This window comes from Gymnodraco acuticeps, unplaced genomic scaffold (genome assembly GCF_902827175.1).
Source record: "Gymnodraco acuticeps unplaced genomic scaffold, fGymAcu1.1, whole genome shotgun sequence".
Classification (NCBI taxonomy): Eukaryota; Metazoa; Chordata; class Actinopteri; order Perciformes; family Bathydraconidae; genus Gymnodraco; species Gymnodraco acuticeps.
Window position 1 is genome coordinate 2129274 of NW_022990295.1, and position 20830 is coordinate 2150103.

The 20830-nt window shown below is 44.1% G+C and overlaps 1 protein-coding gene across 1 annotated transcript; it reads right to left on the reverse strand.

Annotated features, from left to right (window-relative positions):
- Positions 1-9906: 9906 nt before the first annotated feature.
- On the reverse strand, positions 9907-11917 carry LOC117549838 (zinc finger and SCAN domain-containing protein 20-like). Its single transcript, XM_034221934.1, has 4 exons — positions 11866-11917; positions 11016-11363; positions 10559-10723; positions 9907-10184 (listed from the first exon to the last, which is right to left on the reverse strand). Exons 1-4 carry the CDS (start codon positions 11915-11917, stop codon positions 10093-10095), a joined length of 657 nt encoding a protein of 218 aa, XP_034077825.1. The 3' UTR covers positions 9907-10092.
- Positions 11918-20830: the final 8913 nt, after the last annotated feature.

Genomic DNA, 20830 nt, shown 5'->3' on the forward strand with positions numbered 1-20830 from the left:
AAAAGGTGTGATGTTATGTCAATTTCCAGTGCAATGTTCAACCTCTTGCCTCTATTTTCTTCAAGAGCAGCCTCACTTTTCTCAAATAATCTCCATTTCATAAGTAAACACTCAGGCTCGGAGGAGTCATGTGTTTTTGATGACTGTTTTTCCATTTTAGAAACTCTGAAACATCCCTTGTTTGCTTGAAAAGGATAATCACCTAACCCATGAAATGTTGATGAGCAAAATGAGCAGAGGCGTATTTACCGTACGGAGAGGCTCATTATAGCCAATCCCGGTGACAACCTGTATGAGCTGGCAAGCACCTGCCTTGTGTCTGAAGCATGCCTTTCTTATTGCGCTCGCTTTTATTTACTCACTCTCAAATTATTTCTGGCCCTTAGTTGACAAAGATAAATGGGGGGATTAATATATATTGGACTAATCTGGAAGCTTGCAGTGGGGATAGCAGAGAGCCTGGATAGTATTTCCCTCAGGTAACCAAACGCAGGCCCACTGGATTAAGAGCCATTTGAGGTAAGGCTTAGCCATGATCCAAGCTATTAGCAGAACATGTGCAGGAAAAAAAACAAGGGGAGGGGAACCAAGGAGCTTTTTAATTGCCTCTTACTGATTCATGCAAAGATGCACGGCAATCACATTTGAAACAGCATGCATTTAGTTGAGATTCAGAATGAGGGCTTTAAAAATAAATAGACACATTCTTTGTTTTAACATTAGGTGGAAGAATACTATTCATTGGGAAGTGTTATGGTTCATCATGAACACCAAACCAATATATCTATCCCCATGATTTAATTAATTAAGCAGTTGAGAACAATCCTACATTAAACATCAAGTTTAGTCAGAGGGGACCGTGCTTTCTCTGCTGCCGCCCCTAAACTGTGGAACGACCTGCCCTTGCAAATCAGACAGGCTCCCACATTTTTAAATCCTGTCTTAAAACCCACCTCTTCTCTTTACCATTCGAAACCAAGTAGATTGTTGCTTTTATTTGCTTTCAGTGGTCTATTGTTTTTACTATATGGCTGTTTTTATTTTTATTTTGTAATTGTTACGTTTATTCTGGTTTGTTTTGTGTTCGTACCTTTTATGTGATTTTATACTTATTTTTATGTTTTGTGAGCTGAGCTGTGTGATTTTATATGGTATGTATCTCTCTGTACAGCACTTTGGTCTGGAGGTTTTAAAGTGCTTTATAAATAAAGTTGGATTGGATTGAAGTTGCATAATGGCATAAAGAAGAGCACTGCAGCATGTTTAGTTATGTTAATGAGGAAGACAACAGAGTGTTCTGAGATGTAAGCCAATTTACTGGGAGACATTGTGTTTACTTTCTCTCTATAACCAAAAATATCATGCCCCTCACATATTTGTGTTTCTGCTGCAAAGGTGCTTTTAGCTCAACCAGCATTACTTTCAGAAGCCGAAGCAGCTCATTGTGTCTCTTTAACTGAGTCAATACAGGCATGGTTAAAGCAGCAGATGGTTGTTCCACACTGAGAAACTGGGTCACTTGGTTTCTTACAATGTTTGAATGGCACTATATATTGTGTTTTTACAAAAAAAAGCTGTTCACTAACAGTGGAGTATATGTAAAGAAGAGTTTTTCAGTTATTTTAAGGACATTTGTATGAATTTGTGGGCCTTTCATGACTGCATTTAACTTAAAAGATATAGGTTGAAATTCACCACAGTAGTGCATTTCTTTTTATCATTCATATTTTTGCCAGAAATAAAATTATCAATTTAGATAAAAAATCTGCAAAATTCCCCTTCAAAATAGTGTAGACAAGCTCATGCTTCAAAGTTGACATTTGTGTTAGTCATTTAACTGATAAAGACTCTGGTGATCATCGATTGGCTCATGTTAAAGATTGCAAAAGAGGCGTAACATTTGTCTCACCTGACTAATTAAACGTAAAGCATCTTAGCAGAAAGACTGGGGGTGTTTCTCAATGTCGAGGAAGGCTGCTCCAGAGCCACTATTTCAAGCATACTACGTCATCGAGTCCCGCCTAAGGACTGTTCCAATATAGAACCGCAGTGACGCATCCTAAAACCAGTAAGTTAGCATTTTTACCCCTGCCGGTTCCTTCGACAAAAAGCAAGGAGATTTCTCCATAGGGTTTGGGAAAATATCTGGAAATAAGGTCTGTGGTTGACACAAATTGAAGAGACAGATCACGTGTTGTTCTCCGACATTAAATACATCAGCAGTGACCCCACTGGTGATTTTTGAAGAGTTGACGTGTCTGAAAAACGATGGTTGTTAACATGTGGCTGAATAGGACTACAGAAGTTGTCGAAGCCGTTTTACGTCACTACACCGAACACGTAAAACACTCCCGCTAAGTTTGTTTGCCCTGTTCTGATTGAAAGCAAGTACCTGCGCTCTTGCAAACTGTTAAAACAAACGCTTCAACTTCTACAATTTTGAATCTGTAGTTTTGAATATGGATCTTAAGTTGGCGTGACGTTGAAGCTGCTGTAGTTCCTGCTTTAGTTCCTGCTTTAGTTCGTTTATAGCATAACGTTAGCATTTTGCTTCTGGCGACTAGATTTATGATTAGAAAATTATAAAAGTAGGGTAGACATGTGGATATTATCCGGCTGAACAAAACGTGATCCGTCTCTTAAATGTGTTTCAACCACAGACCTTATTTCGAGCTATTTTCCCAAATCCTATGGAGAAATTGCATTGGTTTTTGATGCCCATTTAAGGCGGGGCCTCGCATATGACGCACACCTACACACCTGTTAGCCTGTTCCACAATTCTTGGTTTTCCGAGGCTAGGAAGGATTCTTGCCTTGCTTCTGAAGTAATTGACTCGGAAGACATCTGCTACCAAGCCAGCGTCCTCGACATTGAGAAACACCCACTGATTGAGAAAAAAATGACAAATCATTCACCAAACTCAGTTCCAACACAATACAGGCCTTACACAGGTGTTTTTATTGACTGATTGGACCTCTTCTCAGGTGTGTGTGAGTGGTGTGTGAGTGGGCGTGTACAGACAAATCTCCAATCAGCATTACTGAAAACACATTGATTGAGTTGATGATCAGAGACTTTTAAACATTTAGTTTGCTTACTGTTTAGCAATATGCTCAGAAGCAGTCCGTCAACATTTGTTATCTTTTTGAAGCAATGTTCTTCAATAATTGTAAATAAAGTTAAAAGCAAAAAGCAACAGTTGTGTGCGGTTTTCAGGTATTTATTCTAGTTTTTATTATCCAGCTGAATTGAGAGGAATCAACCTATTACTGTTGCCTGAAGACATCTACTTGACCTTCCAAAGATGAGAGACAAAAACATTGATATAATTCAACTCTGACACAAAATGAAGTGTCCTACAATACATGAATGAAACAGCTGGGGGAGACAAAGCAGCCAGTTATGTGAGCAGAGACTGCCTAAAAACAACAGGACATACCATACAATACCTTAAAAATGTTTCAGTAGTGAGGGTTAATTTTGTTTTGGTGTGACATGAGGTTCAATTTCTGTAGGTAAAAATATATTGCCATTGTTATTAGTAACAAAAACGGGATTTTAAAATAGTTTCATAATTGCTTAATTCATTTTCAAGCTGATGTGAATTTGCTGGCCTTGAGTTTGTGATTCAAATATATGATGACTGCTGTTAAAAATGTTGTGATGTTTGACATTACAGGTTGCAGTTCGATATTTCACAATCATGGTCAGTTGAAAAATATAAATGCTTCATCTATAGGCCCACTCGAGGTGATAGTAAGAATGTACATGTTTTCAGCACCTTTAATACAGGGGTGTAGTTCAAATTGCTTTGCAATAAAGTGGAAAAAAGAGAGAATGAATACAAATGAAGTTTAGTTAAACAAATAACAGGCACATACGGCATGCTTAAACCAAGCAATCAAAAGAATGAACTATACAAAATAAGTCAGCCAAAAGCAATAACAACAAAAACAATAGAATATTCAACAAATGAATGTATTTAAAAAAAATAAAACATCTATGCTTGATACAAACCTATTTAAAAAGGCATGTGCCGACGTCACTTTCTCACCTGAACACGCCCCCTTCGGACTGAACGGCGAAACGACAAAACAACTTCCAGTAACTTGGCTCTTGTTAGTTAGGGAACTAAAAAAAACAAGCTACTAGCTAGGTAGCTAAATTGATCCAGCCACTCTTGGTCCTTTCATCAGACGGGAAGTGAAAGAACGAGCAAGACCCATTGCTGGTATGATAACAACCTGGTACTAAGCACACAGGCATCTTGTTAAAGTTATCTTATCTTAGCCAGCGACATATAGATAGATGATATCTATATGGCGCTGATCTTATCTATCTCTTAGTGGAGGAAAACAATTTATAAATGCATTTGGACTCAACAAAGAACCAGGTACCCCATACCTCATGTATACTGACATTCTAGCTGCACTGTTTCAACATGGGGAAGGCCAGAGCATCTGCTGTCTGGAAAAGCGGTACCTGAATCCATCTAACAGTGAGTAAGCACTGCAGTGAGCACACATAATAATCTGTCAAGCTACAAGTAGAGCTGGGATGGGCTTTTTTTATTTTATTACTAGACTCCTAGTTACGTCGCGAGCTGCGTACATGATTTCGTTCGTCAGCCAAATACCGCAAAAATAATCTGTGACGCGTTTGTGTGTATTCTGTTTGTGTCCCAGGGAAACACTCACAAGAAACACCGGCTGTTGTTATGCCTGCTGTGACGTTAAATTGCCGCTTTTAATTATGCCTTTACACGCTTAAAAGTTGTATTTATCATCTGAATTTGGCGAAACAAGTTTAATATTCTAAAAACCAAGATGAAAAAACAAACTGTCACGGACCCTGCCGTGTTATCTATAGAGTGGCGAAGTCCCTCCCCTTCCGGTGGACCTCCATGGGACCTTATTTCGAAAAAATTATGTATTTAAGTCAATGGAGAGAGAAAGATTATCTTTCGATCCCGTTTGAATTGTACCACGAATTACACATATGATGTTTGTCAATTTAAAAGATAATGTGTCGCAAAACTGTGAAGTAACACATTTGTTTGTGTGAAACGCGCAATGAACTACATCTCTGGTCTCTCAGAACAACACACGTCACCAAGATGGCCGTCACTACTGTCTTGTCAACAAAACGATTGGCTACCCTCACTATCACCACAATCAGGGACGTGCACAGATATTTGGAGGGGCTATTGCTCTAAACTGGAAAAAGGGCCTCCCCCCCCGAAAAAAAATATAAGACCAAAACGACTATTACATTAACTAATTTGAACAGTAATTCACATCATCATCTCATAACAAAATAAGCTAGACAACTACTTGCATTCGGTGACTTGATTTTTAAAATGAAAACCAGGGAATTTTTTTGTTTTGCAGTCCATATCTCATTAAAATATCTAATGTTAGTAACTATTAAAGAAAAAATGGGGACAATTCAATGTAGTTTGACCATTGTAACTGCTGTGCAGACATACTGATGAAATACGGCTTATAATTACCTTAAATAAACTCACTAATGAATTAAACCAGTGCAATACGCATTATTCTTATTCTTATCATTCTTTATGAGCGCTATAACAGTAAGGTATCTAATTACTTATGTATTTAGTATTCCATAACTTAATAAACAGAGATGGTCAAATTAAAGTAGAGACATGGCAGAAATCCTACAATAAAGCGGGACAGTGAAGGGTTCTCCTGTGAGAGGGCGATCAAGAAAAGAGAGCGAGTGGCGCGTTGAGGGAGTTTACCATGGATGGTTAATAGGAGTTTACGGAGCAAATGAAAAGACACAGAAATGATCGATGGTGTCAAGAGGAAGTAAAGTCCCTGCCATGAGAAAACTCAAAATCCAACACTAGAGGTAGTCTTAACGCACCGGCACCAATACAGTAGCCTATAATAAATATTATATATATATATAATACGTAACATGTGTAATCACACACTTAGCGATATAGAACATAAATAATAAAAACGTAGGCCTACCTGGTTTAAAACACTTTTGTGGTCATACTGTAGAATGAGTTCACACCCTTTATGGTTCACACTGAAACAAGTTCTTCATTCAAAATGTTGCGGGCAATTACATGTAAGAAGAAGGAGAAGAAGAAGAAGTAAAATAAGTAGTAGAAGAAGAATGAAGCTGGTGTGTTTCCCGCAGCGAGACACTACAATACTAATTGTGGGCTTATCATGTTGATTCGACCACAACAGAGGGGCAGGTCAGTCAAAAAGGGAAAACGGGCCGTTGCCTGGGCAACATTAGCCCGTACCTGTGCACGTCCCTGACCACAATGAAACACGTCCAGAAGAATGTCATGCAAAGCTGCCTGCCTGCCTTCCTTTGATTCTCTCTGAACTGCCTGGTCTTTTTAATGTTTAATGTCAACCATTTGTGCAGATAGCATGAAGTAGAAAAGATCGGTCATCGCCGATGCTAGTGTTAGCGTTAGCATTTCTCCCCCCGGCTTAAATTGTGTATTATAGAATGATCACACCGGTGACAGTACTCTTCAAAGGGTTCATGAAATATGACTACTACTCTTACTGTTTTTTTGGGTTACTTAATGTTACTTCATATTAAGGCTAATAAAAATGACAAGGCTGTAATGCTAACTAACGTGCTAGCTAGGTAGCTAACTTGATCCAGCCTGTTAAGTGTAAGTATTAATATGTCTGCATGTAACTGCACTATAACTGTTCCACAGTAATAGGGCGCTATAAGCGTAAGGAGGCGCAGCTATTGTAGCTGACGTCAGGTATCAGATATAAGGGATTGTTCCCTCCCCTTCTATCTCTCTCTCTCTAGCTCTCATGGAGAGCAGGTCAAGTGGTGCAATGCACATATGAAAATAAACCACGCCAGTTAAGGCTAAAGAAGACCTTGTCGTCATGACCAGTTTATTGCTATACATGTGACTCTGTCAACAGGTTATGGGCCCAGATCACGGAAGAGCGAAATAACGATAGCTAGTTAGCTGAAAAGTTTAGGCAAGTTTAGCGGCGGGAAAACCGCGGGACGCTAAAGCTAAGCTAACGGGCAGCTAAGCTAAGCTACAATCAAAAAGATGGCGACCAGAGGCAGAAGCAAGTGGCCCACGTTTGACGGAAGGGCAGAAGAATACGAGCTCTGGGAAGAGCGGATGTTGTGCTGTATGCACGGAGTGGGGCTGAAAAAGACCATTTTGACGGGCCTCACGGGAGAAATAACGGAGGCCGCGCGAGCCCTGGATACTAAGCTGAACGCCGACGCATACTGCGAACTAGCACCACTCCTAGACAACACAAGCTTGGGGCTGATATTCCGGGACACAAAGGACAAAGGCCGAGAGAGTCTAATGGCGCGTTTCCACTGCAGGCCTCGCTCGGCCTCGCTCGGTTTGGTTTAGCCCGGCTCACTTTAATGCTGCGTTTCCATTACAGTTTAGGAACTGGGGTAGTTACCATAGTAACGCAGTGTAGGCGGGGCGATCAGCTTTTTGGCGGGCGGAGCGACGCTGCATACAACTGCCGTGATGTCATCTTCAATGCGACACAACTCACAAAACACACAACAACAATGGAGGATGTGGAAGCCATCGTGTCCTTGCTTCTTGGTATGTGGTGTTTTATCACAGCAAGAAGGACAACTTTGTTTCGGAAAAGGCTGCTTATAGCAAGACGTAATACAGAAGAAGCTGAGGGGAGACTTATGGCAATCGTACAACGCGGCAGAGACTACTCCAGGACGACTCAACGACAACGCTACTCGGTAAGCTAACGTTCGCTAACTAGCAATGTGTTTCACACTCACTATACGACAAAAGTGTTTCACGCTCATTATATGACAAAAGTGTTTCAAGTATTTAATTAATTGTAGCTACCACTTTTACGTATTAAAATATGTATGCTTTTGTTTGTGTATTTCAGAAGTTAGGTTGCCACCGCAGACCATGTGTTTGGATGCTTGACCGAGCAACCGAGTGGTGGGGTGTGATTGTTCCATCTTTCACACACACTCAGTGGGTGGAGAACTTCAGGATGTCTGAGGAAACCTACGTATACCTGTGCAACAAACTGCGGCCAGCGATGGAGAGACAGGACACAACATTCCGCGAGTGTATACCTCTAAAGAAGAGGGTGGCCATCGCACTGTGGAAGCTTGCGACCGGCTCAGAGTACAGAAGCATTGGACATCTTTTCGGAGTGAGCAGGACTACTGTGTGCCGGTGTGTGCAAGACTTCTGTGCTGCTGCAGAGACGTTGTTGGTACCGGAACTAATTCGTTCACCAGACCGGGAGCAGTTTGCAGAAATGGCTGCCTACACTGAGAACACCAGGGACATTGGTGGGGTGAATGCTGGCTATTACATCCTGGGAGACAATGCCTATCCCTTGCAAAACTGGCTCATAAAAACGTTCCCTGACAATGGACGGCTGACAGCAGAACATGTGATCTACAACAAGAGAATTTGCAGCGCACGGGTAGTGGTAGAAAACGCTTTTGGTAGACTGAAGGGAAGGTGGCGTTGCCTCATGAAAAGAAATGACTGTGATGTGAAACTTGTTAAATCAATGGTGCTGACATGCTGTGCTCTACATAACCTCTGCGAGAGTCATGGAGAGACCTATGATGATGGGTGGGATGCACCAGCAGCAGCAGAGCCAGGGGTAGCAGTGGCTCATGGGGCAGAGGAGGAGGGCACTGAAATACGAGAGGGTTTGATGCGCTACCTGAATAGCTAAATATTCATTGTATACAGGAAACTTGAATGTTTTGGTTCATAACATCATGGTTCAGTGATATACATTTCTTGTGTTTGTAATTATAAACACGACATTGAAAGATTGTGGGCCATTAAGGCTAGTGACATTTTGTTTTGTTTTTATTATTACTACATTGTATTGAACATAAATAAATCTATTTTTCTCTTTCACATATGTGTTTGTCAAATGATTTAAACAAAAAAATGTTATCAGAATTGACTATTTAGTAAATATTTGATTTTCAAGCACCAGTAAGAACATTTGAGCAAATATGAAAGTAAACATAAATACAAATGATCTCTTATCCCCCTTCTCTTTCTGTTTTTTTTTCTAAATACCCCCTTCCAGTTTATTTGTAAAAGGAAATATGTTACTTTAAGTAATGTGTCAGTTACCAAATAATGTTTTAGAGGAGGACCTCAAGCAAGCAAACTCAATTTCTTGCTTTAAATCTCTTCTTAAAATTAACTTTTATCTTATGGGCTTTTTCCTAACTGATGGTGTTTCTTATTGCTTTATAAATTCATGTATGTTTATATCTCTAGATCTTAATTGGGCTATTTTTACAATTGTTTTTTAGTGATATTGTAGGCTTTTGTTTTTAAAGATCCACAAATATTATTAGTAATGGTATTAGTTGTAGCCTATTTTTATTTAGGAAAAATATAGGCATATAACTTCTGCCTCATGTGAATCTGAGTTTTTGTTCTGCTGATTTAAAGCCCTTTAATTGTACATTTCAGTTTATGATTGGATTCCAAAACTGTAATTTTGTGTGTGAGTGGCAACCCAGTGACTTTGTTTACATGCTCACGGAAATCAGTTTGTTAATCAGATTATGGCAGGAAATCAGATGATGCATTTATCAACAAGAGATAAGATGAGAAGTACTTTATTGAATCCCAATTTGGGAAGTGTTTTTTGTTGCAGCATAAAAAGGCATGGCATTGTATGTACAATAGAAATTAAAAATATATATATATTTGTTGCAGCAGCATAAAAAGGCATGGCATTGTACAAATAAAAATGTTTGTATTGCAGCAGCATAAAAAGATATGGCATTATAAATAAAAAAAAAGGAAAGATAAGAAATAAACAAGAAAGTATAAATGTTGCATTTACAAATTAACAAAATCAAGAGAGATGAAACTGAATAATATTAAAATTACAGAGGTGGTTCGTCTTCCTGAGGAGACGGGCCACGTCGGCTGCCCCCTAGAACCTGGCCGAGAGTGCGCAGGAAGGCCAGGTTAAACGCATGAGTTTGAGCGTTCTCCTCCCTTCTCAAGGCCATTTCCTCCTCCCTCGCCCAGGCAGCAGCCTCCATGGTCAGCTGCCAGTGCGATCCACCTGGGCCAGGCTCTGTTCATGGTGCCGTGCCTGCTGTGCTAGGTGCTCGTCTCCTCCTCGTTTCCTCTTGCCTGTATGACGATAAGATAATTATAGCAATGAGAATTAGCAATAACAATGAAAAACACAGGACAGGTACAGGTCACACAAGGATACCATACAATGTATAAGCAGAACAACAGTAAGGATGAACTAAAGACAGTTATGCCCTAGATGTTTACAATGATTGTGAAAGTGAATTACATTATGTCCAGCCTGTTGATAATGAATATAAATACATGTATATAATAGGATGTCACACACAATTGTACTAGCTGCGTACTAGCTAGTTTGTAACAGAGCATTTCCACACAGTGGTATAGCTTATTTTACTTAATGACGATGGATGATCTAAAGTTTAAAAAAAAGTCACAATTCCAGTCGTTTTGCCATGCCTATTTCTTACCTAGAACCACACGCTGCGGTGTCGTGATGGCACTCGGCATTGGTGTCGGTTCCTCGACTGGTGTCTGTGGTCGAGTTGAGGTGTGTTCTGATGATGTTGAGGACGGAACACTGCCACCACCCGTTGTTCGGGACTGTTCCTCCTCACTAGTCCCAATGGCATCATCTAGAACAGCAACATGACTTGTTAATTCCACAAACTACTGTAGCACAATACTAAATAGCAACAACAACTGTAGAAAAGAAGAACCTAAACAATGGCGCATGTGGTGTTAGCAAACAATAGCTCTAGCTAATGCTATCTGCCAGCTAACTATGTAGCTCTTCGGGGCTCCATAAAAGCATGGGTTGTCGAACATAAATGTAAGGATAAAATACTTGTTTGTTAGAAGTGAGCTTTAGAAAAGATAGGGACACAACGCTTTCAAGCAAATAACAGAGCGTTAGCAAAGACTTACCATGCAGGGACTCCAGTAACGCGGTTGCAGAGTCCAGGCCTCCCTCCCTCCCAACGTTGGCCGGTCTATGGCCATAAATAGCGTCCAACAGGTCGAACCACTTCCAGCTTTTCCTATCTGAACCACTCCGGCCGTTGTGGTCCTTCACGGCTCTATACTCACTCTTAAGCTTTTTCAGTTTTTCCCTACACTGCTGGAAAGTCCTTGAGAATCCGCGCTCGGACAACAGTGCAGAGACCTCCTGAAAAACGTTTAGGTTGCGAGTTGTGCCGTCGAGCTCCCGCTGGATTTTATCATCTGCAATCAGCTGGAGGAACGTCGCAACGGTATGTTTTTCTTTGCCATTTTCTTAGGTTTACAAAAATGCTGCAAGCGTCCCTTAATATATGCGACACTAGGGATTAAGTCGCGCGAGAATTGTGACGATTCTCTCTGACCAATCACCAGTCGTCACTAGTTTAGCATATTCCGCCCGGTTGTTGGCCCGCTTGTTGGCCTCGATAGAACCACGATTTAGTCGGGCCAGAAAAAGGGTGAAAAAGTAGCCTCGGGCCAAAACTAGGCCAAGTGGAAACGCAACCAAAAACGGGCACCGCACGGCTCGGCGTGCTTAAAGCGAGCTACCCGCTGCAGTGGAAACGCGCCATAAAAGTGTTAAGAGAACACTACATCGGCAGAGGAAGGCCCCGGATTGTATCCCTGTATATAACATTGACCGCGCTGAAGAAAGCTAACACAGAGACTGTGACTGAATACGTCATCAGGGCGGAACAGATCATCACGGCGCTCAAAAGTGCAGGAGAAGCACCGAGCGATGGACTAATGATGGCGATGGTTATGAGGGGACTACCGGAGATGTATAAACCGTTCACACTGTTGGTGACGCACGGTTCAGCGGACATGTCGCTGGGGGAGTTCAAGGCCAAGTTGCGGAACTTCGAGGCCTCAGAAGACTCAGACCCGGTCGCAGAGGAGGCAGGAGAAAGGGTAATGAAGGCCCGGGCAGCACCAAAGAAAAAGACCGGACCCCCGACGGAGATGGCGTGTTGGCGATGTGGAGAAAAGAGTCACCGAAAGGATAATTGCACAAAAACTGTTTGGTGTAGTTTCTGTAAAACTTCGGGACACGCAGACAGAGTGTGTAGAAAGAAGCGCAAACAGAGCGCTCGGTACGCGCGCGTGCAAGATGGTGGCTGTGGACAAGATGGCGGCAGTGGTGGAAGTGAGGCGAGTCGAGACGACGCCCGGAGAGCAGCGGGAAGAGAGGACTTTACCTTCGGGGCGCAGACAGCATACGCCAGCCGGTCGCAGCAGCAGCAGGCCCAAAGGAAGGGACTGATCGTGGACACAGGTGCGTCGTCCCACATTATCAACGACAGGAACCAATTCAAGAACTTTGACAGCACCTTCGAGCCGGAGAGACACAGCATGGAGCTGGCAGACGGGAAGCGCACTTTCGGGTTGGCGCACAGGAGAGGAGACGCACAGGTATGCCTCATAGACAGTGAGGGGCGCCGGTGTACAGTGACGTTGAAGAACGCCCTCTACATACCCTCGTTCCCCCAAGAACTATTTTCTGTCAAATCTGCTACTGCAAATGGTGCCACGGTGTTCTTCAATGAAGGTAACGATGTTCTTGTGGAGCCTGACGGTACGAGATTTAACATTAAGGTGTACAAGAGAATGTATTATCTACAAACAGAATGTAATGAAAATGATGTGTGTAATGTCAGTCATGATATTCAGACATGGCATGAGATCATGGGTCATTGTAATTACGAGGATATACTGAAGCTGCAGGCGGTAACAGTAGGCATGCACATTAACGGTGAAAAGCATAGACCTAACAAAGAATGTGATGTGTGTATAAAGGGAAAGTTCACTCAAACAAGGAACAGAGGTCCCACAGAAAAAGTAAAGACACCACTTGAGCTAGTTAACACAGATCTAGCCGGTCCAGTAAATAATGAGTCCATAGGTGGCTTTAAATATATGCAGTCTTTCACAGATGTGTATACAGGGGCAGTGTTTGTTTACTTTCTCAAAGCAAAGAGTGACACACTTCAGGCCACAGAGAAATTCCTTGCAGATGTAGCTCCGTATGGCAGCGTAAAATGCCTGAGGTCCGACAACGGAACAGAGTTTACAAATAGAGAGTTTCAGTCACTGCTGAGAAGGAGCAAGATCAGACACGAGACGTCCTGTCCTTACTCCCCGCACCAGAACGGGATAGCTGAGAGGGAAGGGCGCACTCTTTTCGAAATGGCTAGGTGTAAGCTAATAGACGGTAACTTACCTAAGAGTCTATGGCATTATGCGGTCCTAGAAGCAGATTACACCAGAAATCGGTGTTTTAACAAGCACACGGGCACCACCCCATATACAGCACTGGGAGGAAAAAGGTGTGATCTAGCCAGGATGCACAAGTTTGGGTCAGTGTGTGTGCGAAATGTCGCTCCTCTGTTTTCATTTAAACAGCTCCGTATATCCGTTAGCGCAGCTAGCTAGCACCAGATGCTAACAACAACAATGCACGTAAGGTCTCTCTCTCGCTCGCTCGGGCCACACATACACACACCCTCCCGGTCCTCCAGATGGCCAGTCGGTGCCTGCCGGTGAGCGTGGAAGTGTGGTCTGCCACAAGCGGGTGACAGGAGCGGGGCTGTCAGCATCAGCTTGTAGATGGTATTTTAAACTCGATGTGCTCTGAAACTACGGGGCGGCCGAGGAAAAAAAATACACATGCGTTAATCGCGTTAAAATAATTAGTGGCGTAATTTTTTTTTTATTATCGGTATCGGTCTTGAGAAGCAGGAAGTTATCGGTATCGGTTTCAAAAAACCAATATCGTGCATCCCTAGTCATGACCCATCCTTCATGACCATAGGTGAGGGTAGGAACGAAAATGGCCCGGTAGACAGAGAGCTTTGCCTTCTGGCTCAGCTCCCTTTTCGTCACAACGGTGCGGTAAAGTGACTGCAGTACCGCTCCCGCTGCTCCGATTCTCCGGCCCATCTCACGCTCCATTGTTCCCTCACTCGAGAACAAGACCCCGAGATACTTGAACTCCTTCACTTGGGGTAAGGACTCATTCCCTACTTGGAGTGGACAGTCCATCGGTTTCCTGCTGAGAACCATGGCCTCCGATTTGGAGGTGCTGATCCTCATTCCAGCCGCTTCACACTCGGTTGCGAACCGATTCAGTGAGTGCTGAAGGTCGCAGACCGATGAAGCCATAAGAACCACATCATCTGCAAAAAGCAGTGGTGCAATCCTTAGTCCACCGAACTGCAGACCCCCTCCCCCATGACTACGCCTCGAAATCCGATCCATGTATATTACAAACAGGATTGGTGACAAAGCGCAGCCCTGGCGGAGGCCAACCCTCACCGGAAATGGGTCCGACTTACTGAAAAGCTGATCCGTCGTTCCACGACCAGGACGGAATCCGCATTGTTCCTCCTCAATCTGAGGTTCGACAATCGGCCTGACCTTCCTTTCTAGTACCTTAGAGCAGTGGTTCCCAAACGGTGTGCCGCGGCACACTGGTGTGCCGTGAGGCAAGTCCGGGTGTGCCGTGGGATTTTGTGACAACCATACGTTATTATTGCAATATACAACTACACAAAAATAATTATTTTTTAATGTACTATATCAGTACTTTGTAGGTTTATATGTACGTAATCTGCGCGACTTGCGCGTCCACATCTCCACGTGCAGTGCTGCATAAACATGGCTGAGTCAGCGATAACTTTCGAGGGGTGGAGGTATGGCCATTATTTTGAGTTTGTCCGAAGAATAGACAGGAATGTGACGGTGAGGTGCAAACTGTGTCCAGGCCAGAAGCTGTTATCCACTGCTGTAAACACCACGTCAAACCTCAACAAACACCTGCAAAGAACACATGCTAAGGTGAAGCTACCGCACACGCTATTTGTTGTTTGTTTATATCACGTAGTCTGTTCTTCTTCTCTGTTTTCCGGTTGTTGCCTGTTTTGAATGACAAATACACACTACCGCCGCCTGCTGGTAAGGAAAGTTATTGCCACTCACGCATGCGCAGTTTGTACGTGCTCGAGTAAAGTAACGAGTAAAGTAACGAGTTACTTTATGTACATAGTAACCAAGTAGTGTAATATATTACTTTTTTTTAAAAGTAATATATAATATATTACATTTTTTTAGTAACGACCCCATCTCTGGAGTTGGCGTTCTCTACTCTGATTTACATGAAGAACAACAGGAGGTCACGGCTCTCTGTTGAACAGGACTTGCGAGTGGCCCTCCCCTCAGTGCCACCAAGGATTAAAAAAAATGCGCGCCCGACAGGCACATGTATCTCACTCATTTGTAAGTCGGCAAAAATATTTACAATAGCACATGTTTCAATGCTGATTGCTGAAATGTTACATTTATAATTTGTAGTTCAGGACCATGGACAATGCAGCTTCCTTGCATTGACAGTTCTCTGTGCTGAATTTCTGCTGAGTTTCTTTTGCCTCATTTTTAATTTTGTGACCTGTCTGGTTTAAATGAGTGTGTTGCTGCTTTGATGAAGCCTAATTTGATAAAGTTTCAAATTAATTTCTGAAATAATTCGTTAATAAATATTTCACGAGTAATATAGTTGTCTTTGTCACATTTTATTTGGCATTAGTAAATAATTATGCACATTTACAGATATTTTACATGATATGAGTGATACCACGTGTTATAAGGGCTATTTTGCACAATAGGTGTGCCTTGAGATTTTTACTTGTCCTTTGGTGTGCCTTGGGCACAAAAGGTTTGGGAACCACTGCCTTAGAGTAAACTTTCCCGGGGAGGCTGAGTAGTGTGATGCCTCTGTAATTGGCACACACCCTCTGATCCCCCTTTTTAAAAAGGGGAACCACCACCCCGGTCTGCCACTCCTTCGGTACTGTTTCCGACTTCCACGCAATGTTGATGAGACGTGTCAACCATGACAGTCCCTCAACACCCAGAGCCTTCAGCATTTCTGGGCGGATCTCATCCACCCCCGGGGCTTTGCCACTGTGGAGTTGTTTGACGACCTCAATGACCTCCCCCCGGGAGATTGGTGTTGATCCCCCGTCATACTCCAGCTCTGCCTCTAACATAGAGGGCGGAGTTGTCGGGTTCAGGAGTTCCTCAAAGTGTTCCTTCCAACGCCCTAACACTCCATCAGTTGAGGTCAACAACGTCCCATCTTTACTGTACACAGCTTGGATGGTTCCCTGCTTCCCCCTCCTGAGGTGTCGGACAGTTTTCCAGAACAACTTTGGTGCCGCCCGAAAGTCCTTCTCCATATCTTCTCCGAACTTCTCCCACACCCGCTGCTTTGCCTCGGCCACGGATGAGGCTGCTGCCCTTCGGGCCTGTCGGTACCTTGCAACTGCCTCGGGAGTCCCCCGGGATAACAAATCCCTGAAGGCCTCCTTCTTCAGTCGGACGGCTTCCCTGACCACCGGTGTCCACCAGGAGGTTCGAGGGTTACCGCCCCTTGAGGCACCTAGGACCTTGAGACCACAGCTCCCCGCCGCGGCTTCGGTAATAGAGGCTTTGAACACTGACCACTCTGGTTCAATGTCCCCAACCTCCACAGGAATGCCCGAAAAGCTCCGCCGGAGGTGTGAGTTGAAGGCCTCCTGAACTTGGGCCTCCTCCGGACGTTCCCAGTTCACCCGAACTACACGTTTGGGCTTACCAGGTCTATCCAGAGGCTTCCCCCGCCACTCGACCAAACTCACCACCAGATGGTGATCAGTTGACAACTCCGCCCCTCTCTTTACCCGAGTGTCCAAAACATAAGGCCTCAGGTCCGATGATAACGATAACGACATCGATCATGGACCTTCTGCCTAGGGTGCTCTGGTACCACGTACACTTATGAGCATCCTTATGTTCGAACATGGTGTTTGTTATGGCCAATCCATGACTAGCACAGAAGTCCAGTAACAAACCACCACTCCGGTTCAGATCAGGGGGCCGTTCCTCCCAATCACGCCCCTCCAAGTGTCTCCATCATTGCCCACATGTGCGTTGAAGTCTCCCAGCAAGATTAAATAGTCCCCTTCAGGAGCCCCATACAGGACTCTTTCCAGGGTCTCCAAGAAGGCCGTATACTCTGAACTGCTGTTTGGTGCATAAGCACACACAACAGTCAGAGTTTTCCCCCCCATAACCCACAGGCGTAGGGAGGCGACCCTCTCGTCCACTGGGGTAAACTCCAACAACGAAGCACCCAACCGGGGACTTGTGAGTATCCCCACACCCGCCCGGCGCCTCACACCTTGAGCAACTCCGGAGAAGAATAGAGTCCAACCCCTATCCAGAAGAAAGGTTCCAGAGCCGACGCTGTGCGTAGAGCTGAGCCCAACCAGATCCAACTGGTAACGCTCCACCTCCCGCACAAGCTCCGGCTCCTTCCCCCCCAGAGAGGTGACGTTCCACGTCCCCAAAGCCAGCTTCTGTCGCCCGGGTCTGGTCCGTCGAGACCCTCCGCTTTCACTGCCACCCTTCTGGCAGTGCACCCGACCCCATCGCTGTTTCCCGTAGGTGGTGGGCCCGCGGGACGGAGAAGCGGAGGTGTTGCCCACGTTTCCTTTTCGGGCTGGGCCCGGCCGGGCTCCGTGGCAAGCCCGGCCACCAGACGCTCGCCGACGAGTCCTCCTTCTGGGCCTGGCTCCAGAAGGGGACCCCGGGCTTCCTCCGGGCCGGATATCCTCAATTCCTGTATTGTCTTTCATGAGGTCTTTTGAACCAATCTTAGTCTGGCCCCTTGCCTGAGACCAATTTGCCATGGAAGACCCTACCAGGAACACAAGGTTCCAGACAACACAGCCCCCAGGTTCATCAGGGCACACAAACCTCTCTAAGGTGCTGGTTCTTCAGAGTCGCGTAAGTAAATGTAGCTAGCTGACATTAACGTTACATATTACACTCGTGTTCCTCACCGAAACCTTGTAAAGCCGGTCCCGCATGCTGGAACCGACTAACTCCCCTTTTGTGTATGAACAGTTCTCAACATGGCCAGACTTGTAGTGATTTTCACCTCTTTTAATACTTTTCGCTTCATTCTGAAAGAAAGAGGTGAAATGTGCTAACGTGACGGCCATCTTGGTGTTGGTGACGTATGCAAGACCAGAGTTCATTGAGCATTTCACACAAAAAAATGTGTTCCTTCACAGTTTTACGGCACTTTTTTTTTTTTTTAACTTGCAAAATTATCTTTTCAATTGACAAACATCATATGTGTAATTCGTTGCACAATTCAAACGGGATCAAAACTAAGATAATCTTTCTCTCTCCATTGACTTCAATACATACTTTTTCCGAAATAAGGTCCCATGGAGGTCCCTCCCCTTCCGAGTGGCGATGTCCCTCCCTCACTATCACCACGATGAAACACGTCCAGAAGAATGCCTGCCTGCCTGCCTTCCTTTGATTCTCTCTGAACTGCCTGGTCTTTTTAATGTTTAATGTCAACCATTTGTGCAGATAGCATGAAGTAGAAAAGATCGGTGATCGCCGATGCTAGCGTTAGCATTTCTCCCCCGGGCTTAAATTGTGTATTATAGAATGATCACACCAGTGACAGTACTCTTCAAAGGGTTCACGAAATATGACTACTACTCATTTTGGGTTATTTCATATTAAGGCTAATAAAAATGATAAGGCTGTAATGCTAACTAACGTGCTAGCTACTAGCTAGGTAGCTAACTTGATCCAGCCACTCCTGGTCCTTTCATCAGACGGGAAGCGAAATAACGAGCAAGACCCATTGCTGGTATGATAACAACCTGGTACTAAGCACACAGGCATCTTGTTAAAGTTATCTTATCTTAGCCAGCACCATATATATAGATTATATCTATATGGCGCTGATTTTAGCTATCTCTTAGTGGAGGAAAACAATTGTGACATCACTTAAATCTGGGATTTGTAGTCTTTCTAGTTGCGTATTTTTCATAGTCTTATATTTCAACAGTTTTACGACAAACTGTGACTTTTTGACATGGACATTATTTTTTAAGATTGAGAAACATCATATGTGTAATTCATGGCACAATTCAAACGGGATCGAAAGATAAGTTTTCTCTCTCCATTGACCTCAATACATTATTTTTCCGAAATAAGGTCCCATGGACCGGAAGTAGATCGTATAGAGAGGCGAAGTCACGCCCATCTACAAGAGAAGCTATGGAGCAGAGAGTTATCTTCCAGCCAGAGCTGATTTATTGTACAGAGTTATTGCAGTGGGCAGGAATGTTTTCCTGTATCGGTCCTTGTGACAGCGGAGCGGCAGCAGTCTGTTGGAGAAGGAGCTCCGTTGACTGTCCAGCTGCAGGTGGAGAGGATGGGTGGGGTTATCCATGATGGACAACAGCCTGTTCAGTGTCTCTCCACCACAGCTTCAAAGGGGTCCAGCTTGATGCCGATGACAGACCCAGCTTTCCTGATCAGTTTATTGATCCTGCTGGTGTCACCGGCTCTTATGCTGGCCCCCCTAGCAGACCGGAGCAAAGAAGAGTGCACTGGCCACAACAGACTGGTAGAAGATCTCCAGCATCTTGCTGCACACGTGGAAGGATCTCAGCTTCCTCAGAAAATAGAGTCTGCTCATCCCCTTCTTGTACACAGCGTCAGTGTTGATCCTCCAGTTCAGCCCATTGTCTAAGTGCACTCCCAGGTACTTGTAGTCCTCCACAACAGCCACATCCTCTCCCAGAATGCACTGGGGCTGAGGAGACGTCCTCTTGCTCCTGAAATCAATGACCAACTCTCTGGTCTTGGCCACATTCAGAAGCAGATGATTTCCTCCAGTCCACTCTACAAAATCACCCACCAGCGCTCTGTACTCCTCCTACCGTCCATCTCTTATATACCCTACCACTGCAGAATCATCTGAAAACGTCTGCAGGGGGCATGACTCTGAGTTGTATTGAAAGTCAGAGATGTATAAGGTGAACAGGAAAGGAGACTGCCCAGTCCCCTGTGGGGGATACTACCAACCACCACATCAGACAGCACACTGCCCAACCGGACGTACTGTGGTCTGTCTGTGAGGTAGTTGGTAATACAGGAGATGGTGGACGAGTTTACCCTCATAGCCTGCAGCTTGTCACTCAGTAGCCGTGGCTGGATCGTGTTGAATGCGCTGGAGAAATCAAAAAAGGTGATTCTCACAGTGCAACCCGATCCATCCAGGTATGAGTGAGCACGCTGCAGCAGGTAAATAATGGCATCGTCCACCCCCAGGTGAGGCTGGTAGGCAAATTGAAGAGGGTCTAGGAATGATCTCACCTGCGGTCTGAGATGGGCCAAGACCAGTCTCTCCAGCACCTTGGTGGCCAGTACATTATGTGGCCCCCACCACCATCCAAGTTGCCCATCCCTGAAGTAGAGGATATACTGCAAGCTGCTAGGCGAATTGATGCAAGGAAATGCTAATAAAGTTGGCAGCTTGGAGGCCTACTTGTGGTGAAACCCTGACTAGCAAATTATAATGGTTTTGTCTGAGAAAACAACCTTGTACATTTTAATGGATTGGAATTGTGCAATTTTGTTATATGTTGTTGCTGTTAAGCCATTTTTGATGTGACTTGAAATTAAGTTGGATACATCTGGATTTTAGTTCTCTCTGGGAATTACAGCAATCCACTTCTCTTATTTTTTGTTGTAGAATTGGTTTGTCGAGTCAATCCCAAAACTGCTCTTTCCAATTGTGGTTTAAATATGTTCCCAGGGCTTCCTTTGTTACACCCTGGGGTAGATGTTTCCATATTTTTGCTGCATATTGGCTTAGCTGTAAT

What these genes read in the sequence shown, in the direction of transcription:
- LOC117549838 (XM_034221934.1), bottom strand. Translation starts at nt 11,917, where the DNA reads ATGTCCGCTGAACCGTGCGTCACCAACAGTGTGAACGGTTTATACATC. An exon ending in GTTACTGGAGTCCCTGCATG is followed by an intron (nt 10,724 to 11,015) that starts GTAAGTCTTTGC and finishes TTGCTGTTCTAG; the next exon opens with ATGATGCCATTGGGACTAGT. An exon ending in ACCGCAGCGTGTGGTTCTAG is followed by an intron (nt 10,185 to 10,558) that starts GTAAGAAATAGG and finishes ATCGTCATACAG; the next exon opens with GCAAGAGGAAACGAGGAGGA.